The sequence below is a fragment of the Gracilinanus agilis genome, chromosome 3, assembly GCF_016433145.1.
Source record: "Gracilinanus agilis isolate LMUSP501 chromosome 3, AgileGrace, whole genome shotgun sequence".
Lineage (NCBI taxonomy): Eukaryota > Metazoa > Chordata > Mammalia > Didelphimorphia > Didelphidae > Gracilinanus > Gracilinanus agilis.
Genome location: NC_058132.1, coordinates 247,624,933 through 247,644,248, shown reverse-complemented (window position 1 = coordinate 247,644,248; position 19,316 = coordinate 247,624,933). Strand labels below are relative to the sequence as shown.

Here is a 19,316-nt window from a genome sequence, read left to right as displayed (position 1 = left end):
TCTATTTCTATTTCTATTTCTATTTCTATTTCTATNCCCCACCTCTTCTATTTCTATTTCTATTTCTATTTCTATTTCTATTTCTATTTCTATCCTTTCCTATAATTGTAAGCTTTGAAAAGGATCTCTCAGGAAGGATGGGTAATGGGTGAAGGAGACTAAGAGATTGCTTGCTCCCAATGGAGTCTAAAATCTTAGCTGACTCCATGGTTGTAGTCTTGAAGGATGAGTTATGATGAAATGGCTGTGATTAGGGAATCAGGGTTTCAATTTCTGAGAGAAAGATCCTTAGGAAGCCCACCGTACCTGATCAGAGCTGGATTGTCTCCCTCTTCACTCCTCCCAGCCCTCACAGGAAGACCACTCTTTCTCCTCCTTTTGGGAGAAAATCCCAGAGTCCTCTGCTGGTTTCAACTGCCAGCAACTGCCTTCTCCTCCTTTGGTTCCATCTCCTTTGCACAAAATCCATCCTTACAATAGTGGCTTCTCAATAGATAATGTTCAATTTAATTGAATTCCCTACCCTATTTATAGACTGTGACATTTCAAATTCAACCTCCCCCCAAAACTAGAGATTAAAATTCTTGTTTCCCTTCATGAGTCTCTAAAGGTTGCAAGATAAAGTACTGCCAAGATCTAGGTAAGACCCAAGTAAATTGTGCTTCAAGCCTTGATAACAGAAACATCCTGTTTTTACTTTCATTAATATTATAATTCCCCCTTTTTTTGTGTGTGTGGCTGGATAATGAGACTCTTCCACACCTTTCCCATATGTGAAAACATCTAATGAGTAAATAAAAGAATGTCTTTCTCTTTATGTACAGTTGTGCCAAAGACTCAAGTCACTCCTAAAGTATTTGATGTTCAAGAAAATGGGAGGACTGAAATGGGAGTGTCGATTGAGAACATGTAGGGGCAAAGGGCCCAGGGACCAAAGTCTGCTTTGGAACCTGGAATTTACTCTCACACCTTAAATTCCAAGTATGTTATTTACAACATCATATTATCTCCTGAAACCCAACCATTTGGATTTTTAGGTTTCCCCTCTAGTCATTCAACTATGTTTCTGAGGCTGGTTGAAATGAATAATATTTTAATGAGAAATCCTTACTTTAAAAAAATGAATTTTTTCTCATAAAATAAAGACAAATAGAAAGTAGCAAAAGGGCCAAGTCTTCCAAAATCTTGATTCAAACTACCTTTCCAAACTTATTTTAGGTTACTGCCCTTTATGCAGGGTCAACCATAAAACCAAACAAGCAATAATTACGGGGCTCTACTAAATCAATCAGGCATACAGCTCTGGAGCAAAAGTGTTTGTTTCCCCTGAGAGAGTTAAAAAAACACACATGTGGTGGTGCTGGTGGGGGTTGGATAGACCCAAGACACCCCTGAAGAGACTGGAGGAGGGTAGTACAGGCTTATATAGTGTTTCGAGAAAAGGGAAGGGGAGACATTGGGGCAACATGGGAGACTTTTGCCCAGCACATGAAATAGACTGTCAATCTTTTGGAATGTACCAAGAGGCAACTTCAATAAGATAAAGGAAAATGTGGATGCTATTTAGGGTGTGCTGAGCTTTTTGGGCTGCAACATTGTAAAGTCACTTTCAAGCACGTGTCACTATTTCATAATCTTGAACATCATAAAAGCCATCAGAAACCTGTTAACTTTCTTTCTTCCTTTTTTTTTTTTAAAGAAAGGAAGCAAAATCTTTAATGAGGATGAGATAAAAACAATATACATACATAGTTTCCAAATCTAAGACAAATCAACACAAGATGAAATAAAATAGAAACCTGTTAACTTTCAACATTTCACAGCAGTAATTCAGCCAAAATGGAACCGTTCCCCAAACTCAATGATAAAGAGGTTAATCAATTAAATGAGTGCCCTACTCCTGACAAATCCATGTACTCAATTGATTTGATAAAAATACAGAATGTGGAGAGGTAGTACAGTTCAGTGGAAACAACACTGGATTTGGGCTCAGGTTCGAATCCAAGATTCTGCTGCCTACCTGTGTGAATTTGGACAATTTCCTTCCCCTTTCTGGTTCTTCTTTTCTTACCAGTAGAATGAGGGGGTTGGATTAGATGACCTTAAACCTCTTTTATCTGATGTGAATCAATCTCTTCTGGGCTCCTTGCTGCTGGGGAGGAGATGCTTTTTCAATTGGTCATAATTGTGAAATTAGAAGTAGATGAACCTTTTAAAAAGTTCCTGTAGGAGGAGCTTAGTAGCTCAGTGGATAGAGAGCCAGGTCTGGTGATTGGAGGTCCTGGGTTCAAATTTAGCCTCAGACACTTCCTAGCTGTGTGACCCTGGGTAAGTCACTCAACCTCCACTGCCCAGCCCTTACTGCTCTTCTGTCTTGGAACTAATACTCAGTATTGATCCCAAAATAGAAGGTAAGGGTTAAAAAAAAAAGTCTGATCAACCTCTGATATTCTTATCCCTTGTCTATTCTCTCTTGGTTTGATTCCTTCACTGAGCATAACTGGTACTATTGATGCTGTAAAGAGAAGAAGCCTCGGGCCTTCTCCTTTGTCTTTTATCTCTCTTATCACACCCCACGTCCCTCCAGTCTCTCTCTCTGTGTCTCTCTGACTCTGTCTCTCTCCCCTTTCTTCCCCCTCTCTGTCCCATTCCCCCTCCACTCCCCACTTTTCCATCCCTTCTCTCACCCCATCTCTTCTCCTCCTCCCTCTGTTTAAAAGGTCATGTCTGCCTCCTTGGGCTGGGCTTATAAAACTGGGATCCCGGAATGCTGGAACATTCAGAGCCTTGTTTTTCTGATCTTTCAAAATTCACAAAGTTGAATTGAGGCAACCAGCCAACCAGAATTTATTGAGTGCCTTCTAGGTGCCAGGCATTGCACTAAGTACTGGGGATACACAACAGAGCGAAACACACACACACACACACACACACACACACACACACACACACAAGCCCAGTTTTTGGTCTCAGGGATCTGATAATCTAATGAGGGAGACAACATACCAACAATTAAGTACAAACAATACCTATACCAGAGAAATTAGAGAAAATTAGCTGTTGGAAGGCACTAGCATTGAGGGAGATCAGGTACAATTTTAGCTGAGATTTGAAGGAAGCCAAGACATAAAATGCCAAGGGAGAGAATTCTAGACATGGAGGATAGTCAGTGAAAATGTCAGGAGTCAGGTGATGGAAGGAACAGCAGGGAGAGGTTGGGTGATCACAGAGTATGCTGGAAGAGAAGGAGAAGAAGAGAGAGAAGGCAGAAGAACAATGGAAAGTTAGAAGGCCTTTTAAAGCCAAATGGAAGATTAAATATTTATTCTGGAGGCAGTAGGAGTTTATTAAATAGGGGGATCAGATCTATACTTTAGGAAGATCTGTTTGACACTAGAGTGGAAGAAGAACTGTAGAGGCAGAGATATGGCAAAAAGTACAGGAGTGAGGTGTGATAAGGCTCTATACCATTGTAGCGGCAGTTCCAGTAGGGAGAAGGTAGCTTGTAGAAGAGATGATGTGAGAGTAGAATTAACAGGACTTAGCAACAGATTGAGGGGCAGCTAGGTGGCACAGTGGATAGAGGACCAGGCCTGGAATCAGTTCTTTCTGAGCTCAAATCTGGCCTCAGACACTTATTAGCTATATGAGTCTGAAAGTCACTTCACCCTGTCTGTCTCAGTTTTCTCATCTGTAAAATGAGCTAGAGAAAGAAAAGGCAAACTGCTCTAGTTTTGCACATGGTGTCACCAAGAGGCGTACTGAAATGACTGAACAACAGCAGATCAGGTGGGGAGAAGGGAGAATGAGTAAGAAAATAAAGAGAGGGATAACAGGTAAGCTGTGAGTCTGGGTAACGGAGTATGGAGGTACCTTTGGCAGGAGGAGCTAAATTAGGAACAGGGAGAGTTTTGGGGGCAAAGATAATAAGCTCAGTTTTATGCATATTTATTTTAAGCCATGTACAGGATATCCGAATGAAGACGACTAATAAGCAGTTGGAGATGTGAACATACAGGTGAGGAGAGAAGTTAGAACTGGATAAGGAGATCTAGGAGCCATCAACATAATGATGATAATTAAATAACTGAATGAATGAGAATAATTGAATACATATGAGCTGATGTGCTCCTGAAGTGAAATATTTTATAGGAAAAAAGAAAAGGGGCTAAATCAGAGCCTTGGGGGACACTCACAGTTAATTAGCATGTCCTGAATGGACATCGAGCAAAGGAGACCAAGGAGAGGCCAGACAGGTAGGAGGAGAACTCTCCAGGAGAGAGAGTTGAGTTATGGGAAGCTAGAGAGAAGAGAATATCAAGAAAAAGATAACCAACCATGTCAAAGGCAGTAGAGAAGTCAAGAAAAATGAGGACTGAGAAAAGGCCAGTAGACTTGGTGATTGGGAAACCATTGGATGCTCCAGTTAATCCCCTTCATCTTAAAAGGAAGGCAAATGACCAAGGTCTGTTTGTCATGGGGTTGTATATTGACCTCAGAAGGGAGAAGGCCCAAGACATCTCCCCATTGTATAGTTTTTTCTCACTGGACCAGATTGACTTATGATGCATTGGGGTTGAAGGAGAAATGATTACTCGTAAAGCCAGACAAATTATTGATGAAATATATGGAGTATGTGTTTTGTAAGCTACCGTAATATGTTTTATTTGTGTTAACTGCTATGAAACTGCTTCTTTACTGAGTACAGTTTTGCCATGTATACAGAAATGTAGTATTTGGAATATGCTGCAGATATATAGTTCCTTGACATATACTAATGCTATAAGAACATGCGACCTATACATATGGCTATTGTGTGTAACTGTGTGTGAGATGATTATGTAAGGAGAAGGTCATAATTAAGGGATGCTGTCCTTTGTGTCATGTGAAATACTAGCATCTGGCACAACAGACATTTGATAAGTGTCCCATTTATCCCAATATCAAACCCTAACAAGCAATGGACTGACCTGAGTCAGGCCACATCCAGAACACTCACAGGCCAAATTTTCTTGGGATTCTGCCCCTAGATTGCAGGTTTTGACACTGTTCTGAACTTGAATTGCATACTGTCACGTGTTCCTTTTTGAGCTGAAGTCATAGTTAGGAAGTTGTCCTCTTTCAAATGAACTTGGCCAAGAGACATATTTAGTCATCATCAGTCTCTGTGTCTACTCTGTCTTCTGAGACTCTAAAGCACAAGGTAAGAGGTTAAGGTGGGAGACAGCTAGGTGGTTTAATGGACAGAGCCAGACCTGGAGAGAGTTTGGATTGGGTTGGATTCAAATCTGGTTTCAGATACTTCCGAGTTGTGTGACCCTGAGCAAGTCACTTAACCCCCATTGCCTAGCCCTTACTGCTCTTCTGCCTTGGAATCAATACCTAGTATCAATTCTAAGACAGAAGGTAAAGGTTAAAAAAAAAAAAAAGGAGGTGAAGGTGGCTCTTGCCAAAATATCAATAACTATGGAGTAATGCCATAATTCTTGGTGGCATTTCCATCTCCTAGAAATGCCACATGTTGAATCTACTTGAGTATACTCCTTAGAGATCAGGGTTCTCAGTAAGTTCAGTAATATCTAGCTAAGATAATGCTTGTCTCCTTACAGACCCAGCTAAGATCTCATCCCCAAGAACCCTCCCCTGATCTTTGCCTTCCCTCCCCACAATCTGTACTCTCTTTGGCCTTAATTTTCCTCTGATTATCTATCTCTACTTTTTATTTCTAGCTCTTCATCCAATGTTTTGTATATAGTAGACAATAAATAGTTGTCAAATTTATTTAAATTGTCACTAGAGTGAATGCATGGTGATGAATTGTCTGGCCACAGAAACTCTTGAAGATCATTCATTGAATCAAAGAAATAGATGCATGTTAGTGTCTCCCACATTAGACTGTGAACTCCTTGAGTGCATCTTCCTTTGATTACTCAGCAGTGCCTGGCACATAGTAGGTGCAACAAATGCTTGTTGGCTTGAGGCATGGAGAAAATGAATAATAGCAGTGAAGTAGGAGTACTACTAGATTGACAATAATAAGTATATTTGGTAAAACTTTGTTGAATTGAAATGGTTAAGGAATGAGCTCTTCCAGTTTTTTTCCTTTAGGTTAGCCTTTTTGATTGAGTTTTTGTTTTTTAAAAATGTTCTAAAATATCATTTTGTATCTCAATTAAATGTCTTGTATTGGATTCCATGACTAAGGATGCTCTTGACTCTTCTCCTATCCCTTATCTTTTTGATTTCTACTTAATTCTGCTTTGTTGGCTCCTCTTACTCCTCACTTCAAGGCTCTGTTCTCAGTTTTCTCTCATCACTTTCTCTATTGGTGGTATCATCCACTCCTCTGGCTTCAGCTATTATCTTTACTTTCATGACTCCCAATTCTAAGCCTCAAGCCCCAAGTTCCATATTTTAATTTCCAACTTCCAATTCATGATTAAGACCTAGATCCGCTAGACCAGTGATGGTGAACCTTTTAGAGAAGGAGTACTGGGCCCTGCTCCCATCCCACCCCACAGACCAAATGTGCGCCATGCCCCTTCCCCCTACTGAGAGCTGGGCAAACCCTGCCTGCCTTTTACCCTACATGGGGGAGAGCCATTGGGCTGCTGGGCAGAGGGGCGAGTGATGTGAAAAAATGTCATCAGGCACAGTGGAGAGGGGAAGGGAAACTCTGCCCAAGTCCCTCTGTTTTTCTAGTAACAAATTCTGGGGAGGGAGGGCAGCCGCATGCCCACAGAGAGCACCCTGTGTGCCATCTTTGGCACACATATCATAGATTTGCCATCACTGCTCGAAACTCATGTTACTATTACAATCAGAAAGATTGGGTAGTTGATGGGGGGTGGGTGATGAGGGAGGAGAGGTTTCCAAGAATCCAGTGAAGACATTGGCCCCTGATACAACCTGAGGTTTCCATGCAATGGACAAAATCAATCAATCAATATTTATTTGGTACCTACTATGTGCCAGGCACTATAACCTCAATAAACTAGAATATTGTACTTTGAGCTGAATTAATTATATAAAATTTCATAGGGATAAATATACAATCATTTTATAAAAAGTCTTTTTCACAAGTACAAGACAGGGGAGGGACTTCTAGAGGACAATTTTCCTGAAAAAGATATGAGAATTTTAGTGGACTGCCAGCTAGGTAGCACAGTGGATAGAGTATTAGGATTGAGTTTAGATCTGGCCTCAGACACTTACTAGCTGTGTGACTCTTGGCAAGTTATTTAAATTTGTTTACTTCAGTTTCTTCATTTGTAAAATTAGTCAGAGAAGGAAATGACAAATCGCTCAAGTACCTTTGCCAAGAAAATTCCAAATGGTGTCATGAAGAGTCAACCGTGACCAAAACACCTGAACAATGATGATTATTATTGCTATTTTTTTTAAAACCCCTACCTTCCATCTTAGAGTCAATACTATGTTGGTTCCAAGGTAGATGAGTGATAAGGACTAGGCAACGGGGATCAAGTGACTTGCCCAGGATCACAGATTTGAACCCAGGACCTCTTGTCTCTAGGCCTGGCTCTCAATCCACTGAGCCACCCAGCTGCCCCCTATTGCTGTTATTTTTGGACTGCATTTAGTAGTGTAACATGACAACCAAGAAAGCTAATACAATCTGAGGCTACTTTAAAGTATGCATCATATCTAGGACTAACACCATAAAAGTACCACTATATTTTGGTCAGAACATAGCTGGCATATTGAAAGCAGTTGTCCACAGCACATTTTAGGGAGGACATTGATGATCTGAGAAGGAAAAGATAGATGGGGGTATGGATTCAAATTCATGTTGTACAAAGATCATTTGATGAATTGGGGACATTTACTTTGAAGAGAAGGTTAAAGTCTGTATTGTCTTCATATATTTAAAGGGCTATCATGTGGAAGGGCCATTAGTCTAGCTTTGATGGGTCTCAGGGTAAGAGAACAAGGAACAATCGAAAGAAGTTGCAAATTTAGGTTTGAGATAAAGAAACATTTCCTAACAATTAGTGATTTAAAAGAGGAACTGTGTTACCTTAGGAAGAAGTAGATGCCCCCTCTCTGAGGTCTTTAAGCAAAGACTTTTTAGGTATGTTATAGAAGGAATTCTTATATGAGTAAGGATTGGCATATATTTAATGTGACAAACATTTATTAAGGGCTCACTGTATGCCAGGCACCAAAGGATAAAAAGAAAAAAAAATCTCCTTATTAAGAAACTCACCTTCTACTCCTGGCTCTGAGATTCCTTCTAGCCCTGAGATTCTGTGATCTTCTCTGTCACTCATTGGTTTTGTGACCTTGAATTATTAATACATTCTCTGGGCCTCAGTTTCCTTATCAGTAAAATGACAGGATCAAATGAGGTGATCTTGAAGACCTCTTGCAAATCAACAAATCCATGATTTTGAACTGAACATAAAATTTTGTCTTGATAGTTCGTGCAGGATTTTAGAGTCATTCTTTAGATCAGATATGATTGTGTCCAGTGCTGTAACTTGGATGATGTCAGCAATTAGACTAAATGTGAACTGATTCCAGATCTTAGCCTTGAAGATTTTATTTCTTATTTTTATTGGGGGGGAGTGTGAGGAGGGCAAAATGGGAATAAATTGGTCTATTTTCATTTGTCTCTTTCCCCTAAAAGACTCTACTAAAAAAATAACAACATGTAGGTATTTGGATTCTGAAAAGGTTTGGTGGGTTGCTCTCTGCACAGACCGTTATCAATGAATCAACAACTACTTTTAATACTAATAATAACAGTATTTATATAGCGCTTTAAGGATTGTAAAGCACCTTACAAATATTACCTTATTTGCTACAACACTACCGGGGAGCTATTATCATCTCCATTTTGCCGATGAAGAATTTGATGCTGAAATAAATTGAGTAATTTGTCCAGGGATACAGCCAGGAAATATGTAGAGCAGAATTTGAATTTGTTTTCTTGACTCTAGGTTCGGCTCATTGGCCCCTGCGCCGCCTAGTGGCCTCATTCGTGAAGGACTCGCTGCATGCTCTCGGGCATTGACTGCCCTGGCTGTCTAAGGCTAGAGGCTAGAAAGACAGCAATGAAAGTCTGTCTAAGGTGGGGGAAACGATATTTGAACTCCTTTTCTCAACTCTAGGTTCCGCACATTGGCCCCTGCGCCACCTAGTGGTCTCATTCGTGAAGGACTCCCTGCGTGCTCTCAGGACTGGGTGTTGAGGCTAGAAAGACAGCAATGGAAGTCTGTCTAAGGTTGGGGAAAAGATAGATACACAGACCCATGCCCATCCAGGGTCAAAGTAAGTTGGCATGTGATTAACTGGGCAATGTGTGTATGCTTCCGCTGAATCCCTATGATCTGCCAGTCTAGCTAGACTACAATACAGAATTAATAAAAGTTTCAAAAATCATCCTTCTAACAATCCCATGAATCTGTGCGTGCTCCCTCCCATGCATACCCCTCCAGTCTGTGTCACTCTCGTTGATGCCCTCTCCTAATATAACTGGAGGAGGTCATGTGCTGACTGACGGGCTTTGTCACTTTCTCTCCATGTTAGGAAGATAACAATTTGCTAAATTTCTCTTGTCCTGCTGTTCCTGGTATTATGATGTTAGGAGAATATGAGCTCTAAGAAAATTCTTTTGACTTTCCAGACAGACATAGGTCATCAGAAAAAAAACAACAACACAACAAACAAATAAGAGGGATGAGAATGGAGAGCCAAGGAATACCAGCCTTTTTGTACAGATCCTTTTGCTTCCAACGGTATTTTATGTTTCTGTGGGGAGCCTGGCCTGATTCCATGGTGGAAGGCAGAAAATGGACACTCACTCTTCACCTGTTGTTGTATGAAATATATTTGTAGAAAAACCACCAGTTGATGCTTGATCATTCTGATTTTATTTATCATCTGGCTAATTTTAAAAGGCGCAGATCACTATTGCTGACTAGGCTCCATCATTTAAGCTATTCAACAATGAAAAGTTATCAAAATGTGCATGTTTACAGTGCAGTGCTATGAAAATTTACCATTTGCCTGTCTATGGTTTCTGACTATAAAATAGGAAAAGGTGAATTTCATGCAAGAAAAATTCATTGGGCATTTACAAATCACCCCGTTTGTGCTACTAAAGAAATATAAGAAAGTCTCAACATTTGTATTACATGTTAAAATATCAAAGTCTAACCTTTCTTTTTTTAAAAACTAATATGCTACTTAGACACAAAAGGTTGATTTCTTTGAAATCCCAAAGTAAGGCACCATTGGATTAAGGATTTTTCTTTTCTTACTTTATCCTTTTTACTAAACAAAATGCATAGTGAAATAAATATTGAATACTGACTCTTAATACTGTAAATACACTTTAATATAAAATGATATGATGAATGTTAAAATACTGTATTGCATCTTGAATATATCTAAAACTTTATAGAAAATGAAAACACACATCATAACTTCAGACTTGGGGAAAAAAATGCTGATTTTTGCAGTAGTACTTTCTTGTCTTGTTTTTGTAGTTTTACCATAGAGGGTGTTATTTGAAGTTTTGGTTGGAACTGGATTTTGTTTTTTTGCTTTTTTTTTTTTCAAAGAAAGTAAGTAGAGATCCTTGGAATATTGAAACATTCATTGTTTTAAAAAATACATTCTAAATATACCAGTTTCGGGTGGTTGGCAACTTTGAGTTGAGATGCTCAGTCTTAAGCTGCTCTCTGAAGATTTGGGCTACAGAATGTAACCAGTCAACTGTTCCATTTATAAAACTTGGACCATTTTTACTGTTGCAACTTTTTTCTCTTCAACACATTTACCCTGAAGGCCATTATTTAGAAGCTCGACCTCCTTTTTCATCATAAGGCTACTACGTTGTCAAAATGAACTCAAAGAACAAGACCACATGTAAAGAGAGTTTGATGGTACCTCAGAGGCTATCTATTTCAATCCCTTTATTTTATAGATGAGCATTCTGAGACCTAGGAAAAATGAACTGATACACAGCATCAGTGGAGAGAAGGGGGGTTTTGAAGCCAGGTCCTGTGATTCCAGAGAAGTGCTCTTTCCAAGTGGCATCTTCTCTGAGGCTTTCAAAATAAGATGATTTTGTTCAGTAGATAAATTCCCCAAACATTGTAGATCACACTTTTGGACGTATTGGGCCCAGCCCTTGCAATACCTCTTTAGTCCTTGAATCTTTCAGGGCAAAAGATGGCATTTACTGACTGGCTGATATATGTGGGACATGAGAGGGAAGAAGAACCATTTACATGTGTCAAATCCAAGACTTTGGCAAGGAGAGGCATAAAAATCACAATGCATTCAAACTGGTAACTTAATAATTCATTAGATATCCCTAAGTTCTATTGGACATTAATGAGATGACACTTTATTCTATAAATATGAACGCATCTTTTGAATCTGTCTTTGGATTGACTTTTTTTTAGTTCACCAATAACTTGTGAATAATAAATTGATATTATAATAAAAATTTGGGTAGATCCACATATTCTCATTATTAATGTGCTTAAAAAAACTAATACATGAAAGAATTTTAGACACAACCAACAATATAAAACATTTGGATGGAAAATTTTTTCCCCTTCTTCTTCCTCGTCTTCCATTCTATCTTAAGATAAAAACCTCACTAAGGCTCTGTAAACAAAACTATGAAAAAGGAACAGTCCCCTTTTCCTATAGTTCGTATTGAAGCCCCATTCACAGAGCTCCAAGACAATAGGTCCCTCTGTATGAATTTTTCTTACAAACATTTTTTATTTTCTAGTGTTCCATCCCTCCAAAATGCTCTAATCTCAATAAGCTTCAGCCTTGGATTTTCAAGGCCTTATGTTCGCCTACTCAAATCTGTCTCTTTGCGCATGTTTCAGATAACAGAATTCGATGCAACATTTTTCTCACATTCTCTCCTTTTCTGCTCTGGGTCATCACCTGGACTTATGCCAGACAGATTTCATGGAATCTGCCTCACAAAGGGAGAAAGACAAAAGTTGCTTTGAGTTGGTGTGGCAGGAGTCCAGTTGACATACAGATGGATAAAGCAGCTCGTTCCGAGCCAGGGAGACTCAAGATTTTCAGTTTTTCTCTTATGATTGGTTTCCACAAGACTACAAACTATACCAAACCAAGTTCTACCTTGAGGTACACACCAAATTTATGCATAAAAATTTGGATAGTGGTGTGGTATGTGTGTGTGCATGGGGTACAGTAGGGGAAAAAGGGAGAAAATGCTATTTAGCCTTCAGTTCTCTATTAAAGAAGGAATATGGGATTCTAACTTTTTTTATTTACTTTTTAATTACTAAAGCATTTATTGGTTGTCTTTTTTAAAAATGGGATTGTGGTCCACTGTTGTTGTTTTTTTAAACCCTTACCTCCTATCTTAGAATCAATACTGTGTATTGGTTCCAAGGCAAAAGAGTGGTAAGGGCTAGGCAATGGGGGTTAAGTGACTTGCCCAGGGTCACACAGCTAAGAAGTGTCTGAGGCCAGATTTGAGCCCAGGATATCCTGTCTCTAGACCTGGCTCTCAATCCACTGAACCTCCCAGCTGCCCTCCAAATGTTTTTTTAAAAGAGGTTTTTGTGTTATCTTCTATTCCCCCAGACCCTATCTTAGACTGCCAAGGGCTGGAAGTGCTGGGGATGAAAGCATCATTTGAGCCTGAGCTCAGTAAACTCTCCTCGGTTGGTCTGTGGTTCAGAGAAGCAGGAAGTAGGCCAAGCATGCAAAGATGGGGAAGAAAAATTAAATAAGCAAGTCTCCTTCTGAAAGAGACATTCTCAGGTGAGTGAAAAGGCTTTAACAAGTACAGGTTTAAGGCAAATAAGCAGTAAATGCTCAGACTTTGTTCTGCTAACTTGAATTTTGAAACTTGTTATTTTTCAACATGCAGGCAGCAGTTGAAGCAAGCACTAGCTTTGAGAATAATACATATATGTATATATATACACATACACATTCTATATATGCATACATATGTATGTATATGTATATATATCTATATACTGGTCATAAATGCTAGGTGCATTTTATGACTTGGTTTTTGGTAAATCCACAAAATCTACACATATAGCCAATATAGCCCCATCTTTTACCCTTCGGCCACATGAAGGGAACACAAAAAAAGAGGCAACGATGGGGGGTGGGGAGGGCAAAGTGAAGGGGCCGATTTTCCAACGGTGACAACAGAAGCAGCTCTTCAGTTCAGGTAAATATAGCGATTGGCCGAGGCAGGTCGACCACCTCATTCACCTTGGGATGGGGGGAAGTGGGGGAGCACCTCTTTCCCTCCTGTTGGAGCCACCTGGGAAGATGAAAGGGGGAAAAAAGAAAGATGATGGGAAAGTCAAGGAGTGCTTTGGTTAGAATGCTTAATTTCTTTCATATGAAAATAAAGGGACAGTAAGAGAATTATTGTTTTTTTAAACCTTTATCATCTGCCTTGGAACCAATATTGGTTCCAAGGCAGAAGAGTGGTAAGGGTTAGGCCATGGGGGTTAAGTGACTTGTCCAGAGTCACTCAGCTAGGAGGTGTCCTAGCTTAGATTTGAACCCAGGACCTCCTATCTCTGGGCCTGACTCTCAATTCACTGAGCCACCTAGTTGCCCCCCAGTAGTATAATTATAGACTTGCTGACCCAACAACTTAAGCAAACACATGTCATGTAGGTAATAAGTGAAGGGAACAGAAGTAGACTCCAGGATCCTAAAGGAAAGGCTTTTGGGATCACTGGGTCTAACCCAGCACTGTGTACACAGCAGGGGCTTAATAATATATGTGTAGCTGCTAAACAGACACGGTTCCTCACCCTGGGCTGCTGAGCACATGTACAAGGCTGCTACGTTTCATAGCCAATTCAATTCAACCCATTTCTAACATGAAGAAAATCCTTAAAAATCCCCTCTAATTTGGTCAGCCATTAGGGATAACACCAGTATGACACCATTAAAAATCCTCAGGAGCGTTGTTGGTCACAAGGCAGCTGAGCTTGTCTACCCTAGTTAAGTGTCCCCATGATTGAGCTTGGTTTTCTTTTTACCCCCTACAATGTCTATCTCAATAGTTATGCTGGCTGCCCACTTTACACTATATGAGACTATATTAGGATACAGAGTCATCTGATTGGTGTCATGGTCACAGTAATAGATGGGGCCAGAAAAGATCAAGTTCCAAATCTGTCTGAGACCCTTACTAGATGTGTGAGCTGGGTGAGTCATTTAACTTCTCGCTGCCTTAGTTTCCCCAATTAAAAAACAAAGATAATATCTCATAGGATTCTTACAAGGATCACATGACATACATGTAAAACACCGTGTAAATCTTAAAGTGCTATCTTAATGCTACTTAGTATAATGATTAGAACTGGGTCTGTGGAGTAGGGAGTTTGGTTTTTTCACAGAATGGGACTAAGCCAACAAGAAATCCTTGGGGATTGTCACAGGGACATGCTCATTGGCATGCACATCATGGGGGAAAACCATCTTAGGGAGCTTCCACAAAATGGGTTGTAATTCACCAAAATGGTATTTTGCTGATATTCAATGCACACAACAGTCTGTAACTCTGAGTGGGAAACAGCAATAGACTTGAGTTCCCTTCCAGGAGCTAGCAGATGGGGTAGAGTGCTTGAATTAAAGTCAGGAAGATCTGGGTTCAGATTCTACCCCAGATATTTGTCTAGCTCTTAAATGGACAAATCTCTTAGATGCTCCAGGCTCTCGTTTCCTCACTTGTAAAATAAGGGGTCTGAGCCTGAGCACTTCTAAGGTCCCTCTCAGCTCTGCGTCTCTGATTCTAGGCTCCTGTGAGCTGGGCTTGTTGTCCAGGTGGGGACAACAGGTGTTTAGAAGAACTGCTTGTTGGTAAATATTATAACAGATGAATAACAAGAATTGCCATGCTGAAAAAAAAATCATGCTTTATAAAATCAATATCTATAAAGTATAAAATACAATATGTATTTATCTGTTTTGTTCTGCAGAGCATAGGGCACTTCCAATGTGGAAAGTCCCTCTATATTCATCTATAAATAATGATCTTGGAGAGGTTCCCTGGTGGTTGCAGGGCAGGGACTGAGAGGTTCAGCGACTACACTTATGCAACCCATGGTTGCAGAACTATGTCAGTATGTGTCCCCCAAATGCCATATACAATTCTATCTTTCACTTTGGGAGATGGCTGGGCAATTAACTTAAAGACAAATCATGTTCAAACTGGAGTAAGAATGTTTCTATGGAGGCAGCCAGGTGGCCCAGTGGATAGAGATCTAGGTCTAGAGAGGGGAGGTCTTGGGTTCAAATCTGACCTAAGACACTTCCTAACTGTGTGATCCTGGGCAAGTCACTTAACCCCCATTGCCTAGCCCTTACTGCTCTTCTGCTTTTGAATCAATTGATTCTGAGACAGAGCTAAGAGTTTAAAAACTAAAAAGAAAAAAATGGATCAATGGAACCAGGGAAGATATTCAGGCCTTCTGTTTACTCTTGGACACAAAACTTTTATTCCTTTAAATATACCCAAACATAGTAATAGCCCCCAAAAGGAAGAAACACAATTATATCTTTCTTATCAGACAAAGTTCTCTCCTGTAATAAAGATGTGATAATAGTAACAGATATATGCCTCACTCAAAGATTTATTTCCCACCCCCACCCCCAAACTGCAAGCACTGTATTTGTCTGACAAAAGCATTGTAAAATGATGTCTCGTTCAGGGGGCATTGTCAGGGGGAGAAACTGTCCTAATAAGTGAATTCCAAGTGCTTGAAGTTCATTTGAATTAAACCATATGTATTTAATATATTATGACATTTAATATATTTATAATATCCTATATGTCTATATAAAGCCCCTTACCTCTTATCTTAGAATCAATACTATCAGTTCCAAGTAAGGACTAGGCAAGTAGGGGTGCCCAGGGTCACATAGCTAGGAAGTGTCTGAGGCTACATTTGAACCCAGATTTCACTCCTCTCCCGATCTACAAGCCTGGCTCTCTATCTACTAAGCCATCTAGCTGCCTCTATTTAAACTATTTTTGATGGAAGTAGTTTTAAATTATGTAAGTCACTTTTAATAAATAGGGAATGCTGACTGTAATTTAACTTTTTCTTTCCAATTCAGGGAAAGACGGTGTGGAACAATGGGTAGAAAGCTGGACTTGAAGCCAAGAAGTCTTGATTTCAAGTTGTACTTCTGATCCTGGACCAACTTCTAACTGTTCTAGGTGATCCTTTAAGATTATAAGTTGCTAATAAGGTGCCGACCTGCATTGAAGAAGAAGGTTCCTCCTCTGGGGGGGGAGGGTTCTCTATTATAGGTCCAATCTCTTAACCTCATTATCTCAATGTCATCAGGTAGCTGGCCCAGTGAAAAGAGCCCTGGGTCCAGATTTGAGGGCAAATCACTTAATCTGTATTTGTCTGAGTTTCCTTGCTGTAAAATGGGGATAATAATAGCATTTTCCAGGGTTCTTGTGAGAAGCAAATGAGATTATAATTGTAAGTGTTATATTATATATATAATTGTAAGCGTTATATAATATATAATAAAGTTATATAATAGTAGCATCTAGTACAGTGAATGGCAAACTATGGCCCTCAGGCCAGATGTGACTCCCTGAAATGTTCTATTCGGCCAGGGGACATTATTCCTAATCTGATGAACACAATGAATAGGATACAATATAATGAAACTTCAAAAGAGTTGCCTTAGAAACAGACTGACAGATGAGCATTTCCTTTCCTTTGGCCCCCTCTTTAAAAAGTTTGCCCATCACTGGTAGCACATAGTAAGTGCTATATAAATATTAGCTATTATTATTATCTTTATGAATATCTATTATTCTATCTATAATGCAGTAATAATCAGCACAATTCTAAGTCTACCTTTTAGTTTATTTTTTTTAAACCCTTATTTTCTGTCTTGGAATCAACACTATGTATTGGTTCTGAGGCAGAAGAAGACTGGTAAGGGCTAGGCAATGAGAGTTAAGTGACTTGTCCAGGATCACATGGAAGGCCAGATTTGTCCATCTCCAGGTCTGGCTCTCTATCCAATGATCCACCTCTCTTCCTCCACTTTTTAGGTTATTTTTTTGTTTCTTCTCTTAATGTGAGATTATTACCCGTCCCCTCTACCTGATGTCAGTGTTCAGGCTTCTAATTATCTGTCACTTATTATTTTTAGCCTGCTGGTTCTAATGGGTAAGGGGGTAGAAAACCAATGAACCAAGCTTATGAAAATTATGTCATAAGGAAGAATAAATAGGCTTGAGGGACAGTAGAATGGCCTATCCTATGGATGAAAGTATTAAATTTTAGTATAACGGTTCTCTGACAATTATGTCAGGATACTGAAAAGCCCTTCTCACTTATTTCTGAGATTGGAGATGAGGCTGGATCCTGTGTATAGGGATGAGAGAGGCAGGTAAGCATCAATCTCCCACCTAAATAGACTTCTTCTCCCAACTCTCCCTTTCAATGGATAATATTCTGATCCTTCTCATTACCCTGACACATTTCCAAGTCATCTCTGCCTCTTCCTCTCCCTTCTTTATCCCATTTAATTATCTGCCAAACTCTGTGATTCCAATATCAAATATCTCTTTTTTATTCGTTTAAAACTCCTATCTTCTGTTTTAGAATCAAAAATAAGTATTGGCTCCAAAAGAGAAGAGAAGTAAGGGTTAAGCAATTGAGGTTAAGTGACTTGCCCAGGGTCACAGAGGTAGAATGTGTCTGAGGCCAAATTTGAACCCAGGACCTCCTGTCTCTAGGCCAGGCTTTCCATTACTGAACCTCCTAGCTGACCCTAAATGGATAACTTAAAAGAATTGTCTATGGAGGACAGACTGGGTATAACAAAAATCCTCATTACGTGAAGATATTATCCATTTACTAGAGGATAATCAATTCAAATGATCTTGAAAGGAAATCCTTTACCTCTTTCCCCATCTGATAAACTTCTCTTTTAATAATGACAAATGGATGTTGCTAACAATAAAGCCAATTAGTCAGTCCCATGTTTAAATCACTCAAGGACATTTAGGGAAATACTTACTTCGGCTTTCATTTCTTGCCACTTTACTGGGGTAACTCTTGGTCATTGGTACATATGGCTCTGGAGGCGGCAAATCAGACAGCGGATGGAAGTAGAATCTGCTTTCCCACTCATCTGAGGAAAAATCAAATGATACTGTCAATAAAAGACAATCTCCTACAAGGATAATAACCAAATAGACTGAATGAAATTCAACCACAATTAGGTCCAAACTACTTTTGGGTTTATGTTCATAAAAGAAAAGCACTTAAACAAAGACCCAGTATAGCAAATGTTCTAAAAGATATTTGTTAATTAGCCCATTAGTGCAACCACTACCTAAGACAGCCACATCTGATAGATTCACAGGACGATATTTGACATGATCAGCTATAAAAGAAATGCAAGTATTGGGCCAGCCAGGACCAGCATCATCTTTTCTCCCAAAAGGCAAAGAAGAAGCATGATTAACTGAAGTGACTCCCATAACAGTGGCAGTTTGCTGGAGTGACTCCTTTGGCTTCTTCCTTCTTTGCAAACTGTCCAGAAGTAAGGTAATACTGGGTGGAAAATCATTATTCTTTTAGGATTCTAGAATCTTGTAATTCTCCATTTTGATATAATGGCAAACAAAAGTAGGTAGGTGAGGGAAAAATTATCTTGTCACAATGAGAAGCAAACAAAGACAAGCTCTGGGAAAAATTATCAGCTCTCCCTCTTTTTTATTCTGGCCTTACTATCTTTAGTTTTAAGTCACTATGGAAGATGCACTGTTAGGGTCCCAGAATCATTAAGAGTAGGGGAGGAATTTAAAAAGTTGTTTTTATTTATCAATGATTTACAAACACAAACAAGAACAGGCCAGCAGCAGTGTAAAATAAATGGGGATCATATCTCACCTTCACATGATAAATCTTGGAAGCCATTTCTCATTGAAGATGAGGGTGGTGGGGGAGGTGGAGCTCCAGAGCCAGGCCTGTCTGGAGGAAGAGGAGGCCTTGGGCTACCTCTCTGGTTTTCTAAGCCACCTCTGGAAGGCAGTTGAGGAGTAGAAGGCAGTGCTCGGGAAGTATTGCCATTTCTGTTTATAGGTGGAGGTGGTGGGAGAGGTCCTGAAGTATTAAAAATAAAGGAAGACAATATGGCATCTCACACTTTCATTACAATTGACAGTAACAAGTAAGATAATTTTCATCAGCTTCATGACATGCAACATACCTCAATTAAGATAGCTAGGTAGTAAGCAGAATGAAGTGGGGACTTGG

At 39.6% G+C, this 19,316-nt stretch overlaps 1 protein-coding gene across 1 annotated transcript in view; it reads right to left on the bottom strand.

Moving 5' to 3' along the window:
* Positions 1 to 13,118: 13,118 nt before the first annotated feature.
* WIPF1 (WAS/WASL interacting protein family member 1) overlaps positions 13,119 to 19,316 on the bottom strand; it is an 89,784-nt gene continuing 83,586 nt past the window's right edge. Inside the window, exons 6-8 of the mRNA XM_044666494.1 lie at positions 18,951 to 19,163; positions 18,073 to 18,186; positions 13,119 to 13,315 (exon numbers count right to left, since the gene is read on the bottom strand). Coding sequence (XP_044522429.1) covers positions 13,260 to 13,315; positions 18,073 to 18,186; positions 18,951 to 19,163 — 383 coding nt within the window. The 3' untranslated portion in view covers positions 13,119 to 13,259. The remainder of the gene's footprint in view (positions 13,316 to 18,072; positions 18,187 to 18,950; positions 19,164 to 19,316) is intronic.